The sequence below is a fragment of the Mus caroli genome, chromosome 8 (genome assembly GCF_900094665.2).
Source record: "Mus caroli chromosome 8, CAROLI_EIJ_v1.1, whole genome shotgun sequence".
In the NCBI taxonomy this organism is placed as follows: domain Eukaryota; kingdom Metazoa; phylum Chordata; class Mammalia; order Rodentia; family Muridae; genus Mus; species Mus caroli.
The window spans coordinates 39632261-39639407 of NC_034577.1; the positions used below are offsets into that span (position 1 = coordinate 39632261).

General features: G+C 42.1%; 1 protein-coding gene across 6 annotated transcripts in view; it reads left to right on the top strand.

Annotated features, from left to right (window-relative positions):
• Lrp2bp (LRP2 binding protein) overlaps positions 1 to 5574 on the top strand; it is a 26525-nt gene extending 20951 nt beyond the window's left edge. For all 6 annotated transcript variants that reach the window (XM_021169520.1, XM_021169518.1, XM_029480590.1 and 3 more), the window contains 2 exons: positions 1267 to 1441; positions 3392 to 5574. In XM_021169520.1, coding sequence (XP_021025179.1) covers positions 1267 to 1441; positions 3392 to 3457 — 241 coding nt within the window. In that variant the 3' untranslated portion in view covers positions 3458 to 5574. The remainder of the gene's footprint in view (positions 1 to 1266; positions 1442 to 3391) is intronic.
• Positions 5575 to 7147: the final 1573 nt, after the last annotated feature.

Sequence of the window (7147 nt, forward strand, 5' to 3'; positions counted from 1 at the left end):
GGGAGAGAGAGAGAGAGGAGAGAGAGAGAGAGGAGAGAGAGAGGGGCTTACTTTTGTTTTAATCCCAGGTGTGGGTGGGGTATGGGGCTTCTTCAGCAGCTGACTATGATTTGCTCCAGTAGGGGAGTGGTTTTTACCAGCTGCAGATAGTTTCTGTGCTTGTGTGACGTTTGGAATTCTGGGTACTATTCAGAGGGTATATAAATGCTTGGGCCCCAAGAGGTGACTTGTTGGTTGGTGGTTAGTCAAAAGTTTGTTAAGTAGTTGTACACAAAGAAGAAAAGGAATCAGATATCCTGATGACAAAGATCAAACTTGCCTTAAGGACCTAATGGCTCTCAGCAGCAAAAAGTAGTCTAATGATAATGTCCCCCTTTCCAGTCCCTGACTTTATTCAGGGTTCTCCTTCCTTTCCTCTCTATCTTCTCCCTTTTTTCTCTTATCAGTATTAGGAGTTTGGAAGGGTGGGAAAAGGGTAGAGAAGGGTGGGAGAAAGTGCCACAAAGGGCAAGAGACAACTACAAGCTTGGATCCTGGGGTCCTGGTGAGAGACAGGGAGGAACTGAAAAAGGACAGACACACACACACACACACACACACACACACACACACACACACACACACGACAAAGCTGGGACCTGCTGGGGTTCTGCTAACACTTCTGTGTGTTGTTTCGGTTGGAAGTATCTATATAGAGAAGTCTTCAGCTGTAAATATCTGGGAGGAGGAGGAGCCGGAGCTGCTAGTCTTTGCACACAGCAGTCAGTCATCATGAACACTCATACTTGGACTCCCGAGGAGACCACTGCAATGTCTTTTCAGCCTGGCCCAAATGTGTGAACAGCTTTACTAACTGTCCCACGGCTCTGAGGCCTTGGAGTCCCAGAGATGGCTGTGCCCATGTTAAAAATACACATTCCTTAGGTACTTCAGTCACAAAGGGACTCTGACTCTACACAGGGATTATAGAATTCTTTTTAATCCCTACTTGATTTATCCACAAGATGATAAGTATACTTAAAATATTAATAAGGAAATATTTTCCTAATGGATAACCCAATCCCTCTGAGTATTTCCACAGGAAGCTGTGATCAGGTTGGTCATTCACTGCTCTTAGGAGACTTAGGTTGTATTAGCCTCACCACACAGCAAACCCCCAAAAGGGCAGGGACATCACTTTGCGCACGGAATTTCCATAGCTTGTTCTGTGCAGACATAAACCATGTCTGATATGCTTTTAAATCTCACGATCTCACATCCTTTCAGGATAGCAGACTATGATGAAGTCCACGACATCCCCATGATAGCCCACGTCACGGACTGTCTCCCAGAATTTATCATCAAAGGCATGGCCATGGCGGCTTTCTACCACGCGCGCTGTCTCCAGCTGGGCTTGGGCATCATGAAAGACGAAGAATCTGCCAAGCACTACTACTCTAAAGTAAGTGGGGGGACCAAATACAAGCTTTCCCAACTAGAAACCACAGCCTTCTCCTTGTGAGTGCAACAGCTCTTTGGGGTCACTTTCTAGTCACCGAGCAGATAACAGTGGTGAGTCTGTGCAGGTTCACGCATCTCAGGGAGATTTTTGTCAACGTATTTAAGCTCAGATGATAAAAGTCCCATTTGGATGTAAATTATTCTCCTTAAATCTGCTGCCACCAGTAAGTAACTAAAGGCCTATCATTGCCCCCAGGGCCTAAATGTTTGTCTACACACACACACACACACAAAAGACAACAAAAACCCAAAAATAAAACAAATACAAAAAAACCCAAACCGAACCAAATCCCCAACAACAACATTTTAAATGTATATCTTCATTCTCATATTGTTATTAAATGAAGGTTTGAAAGTAATGCACCCATGACAAAGTTTCCTGAGTGTGAGGTATTATCCACCCTCTCCCATTTTAATCCATTCGCTCGCTTTGAGATCAAGGACTTCTTGGTGGGGCTGGCGCTGGTGCTGGCAAAGGGGTATTGCCACAGTAACTGCAGTGACTTTTGAAGCAGGAAGCTATGCATGCTGCGGTCTGTGATGCTCAGGAGCACACATCTGAATGGCATTCTGATTAACTCTACATGTGGTTCTTTGCTGTGCAGCCCAGGCTGGCCGCGAACTCATGGCAATTCTGCCACTGTGGGCTCTGAGATCCTGGAATGAGAGGCTCGTGCCAGGCCTTATTTCAGAAGAATTACTTTATAGTCCCTGGGAGTAGGAAACCACCATGTCTGCCAAAGCTCTCTAGAGTATTCTAGTGTGCACAGTTTAGAAACCCTCAACTATTGTGCTTTAAACAAGTTTCCAAAGTAACACACAGAACTGATGTCTGGGTATGTCCCACCACACCATCGTGGCAAGGAAGGTGTGTGAATGAAGTAACTTTTCTAAAAATCTAAATATTTTCTGTACCATAAATCTCTAGAACCAATACAATTTCATGTTCTAGATTATCCATAGTATGCTTTGTAGATAAAGTATGGGAGAACATCTAGTGTAGAATGACCTGATATTTGGTATAAATATCCTGGAAAATCAGTAAACCAACAGCAATAGCAGAACATTTCCCACCTTTTGGGAGGTAGTAGCCCCGTCGCGTGTACCATCGCTGCGGGAAGAACACAGTACCCAGTTGGGCCGTTGTGTACTACGGAGGATACTGATGAAGTGGAGATCACGAAGATGCAGCAAACTAGTGAAGTTGTATGAGGTGTGAGAAAAGATACAGAGTGTGCTTCACTGAGAGCTAAACCTGCGGGTCCTGACCGTGGAGATTCCTGAACTGGGGGTGCTGGCAGAGATGGGGACGTTAGTGCTGCCCCATTGGTAGGGCAGTAAGATGGCAGACCCCAGGCCAGGGCTTGTCTGCTCTCCACTCACTGTTAGCCTAGACTCGGCCTTTTAGGCTTCTCTAAGCATTGTGTATTCTCCTAGGACCTACAGTGATTATAAAGTATGCGCAGGAAAAAGGTAGCTTCATGTAAAGAAGAGCCTTCGATCTCACTGTCTCCGAAACAAACACAAACGCTTTCTCTTAAACAGCTAAACAAACCCTGTAAAACCAATGGCCTGGGTTCTGAGAGACAATTTCCACTCAAAATGGTGACTATACTAGAGAACTCTGATGTTTCTGCCAAACACTTGACATTCTAGACTCAGGCACTTTATCACTAGTTAGGCATAACACACATTTATACTTTAAAATAAAATTATTATAGATTTGGCTGATTACATAATTGAGACCAAATTGATGTCTATTTCTCTTGTTTTAATAATTCTTGTTTTTAGTTTTAATTTTAAAATTATATGTTTGTTTGTCTATTTTTAAAAGACAGAAGAACCAAGCAATGAGAATTTATCAACTACTTAACTCTCTTCTCTCTTTAAGGCTTGCCGTCTGAACCCTACATTGGCAGATGAACTTCACTCCTTACTCATTCACCAGAGAATTTAGACCACAATGCATTCTGTCAAAGAACTTAAACTACAAAGCATTTCAACAAAGACCATCAATTCTAATTTGAAACAATGTGTGTATGTTTACAGCAGCTACATCTGTATCCCTGTTACATTATCCAGGGTATTTCACAGAAATTTTAGTTTTGTTCTTATATTTTTATTCTGTAATTTTTACAAACTAAAATTTAGACACCAATCAAATTGCTGGGAAGAGTATTCCGAGAGCAACCTCTTAGCCTGTCGAGTGGCCTGGGCTGTACTGGGTTTGAAAACATGCCAAGAGCAAGTACCTCTCTGCCTTATTAAATGCAGTGTCTGTAACTACCTAGTACAGATTGAGTTTTGTCATTTCCAAAGTACATGTGCTGCCAACTTAAAAACGTAATTGGAAAGCTTAATTCTTATGTTTTCTCTAGCATTTGTTTAATTTTATGAATTTTTCAAATTTAAAATATATTTAGTCATCTAAAATGTTCCAGAAAATTAAATGAAGGCCAAAGGAAATTTAACGATAAGACTTTCAAATCCTTTTTGCAGAAAGTGTATGATGTTTCTATAACTTATTTAAAGATTCTTATAGATAATTGGCTAATTTGTAAATTTTAAAAAAAGGGGTTTAAGGAATTATTTAGTATCATGTCCCTCCAAATGTACCCTCAAAGACCTTAATTTAATGAACAAAACCATTAAGACTCCTAGATGAAGAATTATAGTAATATGCTTTTGTTTGAGTTCATTTTTTTTACATTTTTTGCAAATCCTAGAAACATTTCTATACGAGATAAAATATGGGAAAACCTCATAAGAAGTATTAACCTAAGAATTGCATCTAAGCTTAGAAAAAGATTGCTTAATAAACAATGTTTAGGTTAGAACACATAGAAATGGATTTCCTCATGACATCCTCATATGTGTGTTCCCATACTCTGGTCTCATCTTCTCTCTCACCGCCCTCCCTCCCTTGAGCCACACCCCCATAGACAGCCCCTCCCTTCCATCACTACTCTCCCTCCCTTGGATCTCACACCACCAGTAGCCCCTCCCTCACTGCCCACCTTCCCCTGAGCCACAGGCCCACCATGATGCCTAACTAAGACATCACAGCCCCTTTCCTTTCTTCAGCTAATTTCGCCTTCTCCTATTCTTCCCCACTTCCCTTGGGATCCCCTCCTCTTATGATCCTCTATTCTCATGAGCTATAAACACACAGAGATAAATACAAACACTGCTCTACACATACACACATTCTCAAATCTTGGTTCCATGTCAGGGAAAACAGGGGTTTGCCCTTCAAGTCTTATTTAACATGATGCCTTCCAGTCCCATCCATTTTCCTGAAAGCATGCTGTTTTTCATTATGGATGCATCAGTCTACTGCGTTGGTCTTGCATTTTCTTCCTCCACTCATCTGTAAATGGAAGCTGGTTGCACTTCCTAGCTGGGAAGAGTGCAGAGATAAATATGGATGCTTATCTCTGTGTGGTGTGTTGTCCAGGAGTGATATAGCTGGGCAAAGTGCAGTTATTTTTGCCCATCTACTTGGTTGGATAAATCTGGGTTTTACTGTTTAATTTTTGTAGTTATTTGTATAGCATAGATATTAAAGTTATTATTAGTTGATGAAGAATTTTTCCTATTTTGTAGATTTTCTCTTCACTCTGATACTCTCGCCTTCACTTTGAAGAAACTTCTAAATACTTATGAAATTAATTAGCAGACATTTTTCCTTGTTTGTGACACCCATCGAAGTATTGTATAAACATTAAATTAGCAGGGTAGGTGGCACTTGGGAGGCAGAGGCAGGTGGTTATCGTTTGAGTTTGAGGTTAGCCAGGGGTATAATGAGACTCTGTCTCAGAAACAAAGAAAGAACAAGTAATTAGCAACAGCCTATCTTACTGTCAATGAAATCTGTTAAAAAAAAGGTGACAGTGAAAACAGTACAAGTTATGTTTTAATTGTGTAGTGCCATGTTTGTGAAATGTATTAAAAACAATAGGTTTTAAGGTTATCTTAATCCCCCTTTTGTCAGCATATTAGCTGGCATGACCTTAATTTATAAATCGAATGTCATTTTCCTTTGAAAAATTAAATTTTATTTTGTGTGTATGAGTGTTTTGCCTCCATGTATATTTGTGCACTCCCCCCCCCCACACACACACACACAGGCACACGACTGGTGCTGGTGGAGACCAGAAGAGAGAGTTAGGGGCTGGTGAGATGGCTCAGTAGGTAAGAGCACCCGACTGCTCTTCCGAAGGTCCGAAGTTCAAATCCCAGCAACCACATGTTGGCTCACAACCACCCGTAATGAGACCTGATGCCCTCTTCTGGTGTGTCTGAAGACAGCTACAGTGTACTTACATATAATAAATAATAAATAAATAAGTAAATAATAAATCTTAAAAAAAAAAGAGAGAGAGATTCCCCTGGAGCTGGAGGTGTGTATGATTGTAAACTGCCATGTGAGTGCTGGGAATTGAACCTGGGTCCTCTGGAAGAACAGCCAGTGCTCTGAACCACTGAACCATATAATATCATCTGCAGTGGTGGATAAATAAAAACAAAATCTCTGAATAGTGAGAAAATGGGATTTGAGTGTGGTGGCCTCTGCTAGAACTGTGGCAGAATGGGAAGCCCGGCCTTGGTTGGTTATGTACTTGCACACTTAACTGTACTTGAACTTTGTAGCTGGACACCTCAGCATTCTCCCCATAAGTTACGTCTTAGCCACCCTGGAAACAAGGCCCTCCTCTGTAAGAGCTACGGAACACTCTATATCCTGTTCCACACCCTGCTCACTATCTCAAGCCTAGCACAGGACTATTATAGCACCAACTTCACCTCCTTCCTCCACGCTGGCTTCGCTCTAGGTCTCCTAGTAAACCCCTATGCCCATCTCTAATAAATCCTTTAAGGCCAGGTGGGCTGATGGACACCTCTAATCCCAACTTGGAGGTAGAGTCAGAGTCAGGTGGATCTCTGTGAGTTCCAGGACAGCTTGGTCTACATAGTTCTAAGAGAGCCAGAGCTGTGTAAACAGACACTGTATAAAATGAATCACTGAATGAATGAATCTCTGACTGACTGACTGACTGACTGACTGAATCTTTTTGCTGTAGCCTCCTGTGAGGCTAGACTTACCCACCACCGTTCCCAGCTGTAACAGGAATAATGCTAACACAATGAAAGTTTACGATAACAGTGCATTTAGGGAAAGAGTTGCCTTGTTCCTCCACCCAAAGGGAAGCCTGCTTTTACAGACGCCAGTGAAGTGTGAGCTCCGAGCCAGGCTTGTTGGTACATACCTGCAGTCCCAGCTGGGAGCTGGTGGGATGATTGGGAAGGGTATTATTGTCATTGCTCCAAGCTTTCAGAGTTTAAAGACCCACCCACCTTACTTTCAGCTCCCTCTGCTTTGGGCTTTTGATCGGAGACAAGAGCTCTCAGCTTCCTGCTCTGCCTGCTCTGCCTGCCTTTCCACCTTGAAGCACTCTATCATCCTGGAACTGTGAGGCACATAAACTCCTTTTCCTTATGTCATGTGTGGTCACAGTGCTTTATCACAACAGAAAAGAAACTCATATACCACCATTGCGCCATGGGAGCAAGAGGATGAGCCTGTCTGTGTCTAAAGAAAAGAAAAGAAAAGAAAAGAAAAGAAAAGAAAAGGAAGGGGGAGGGG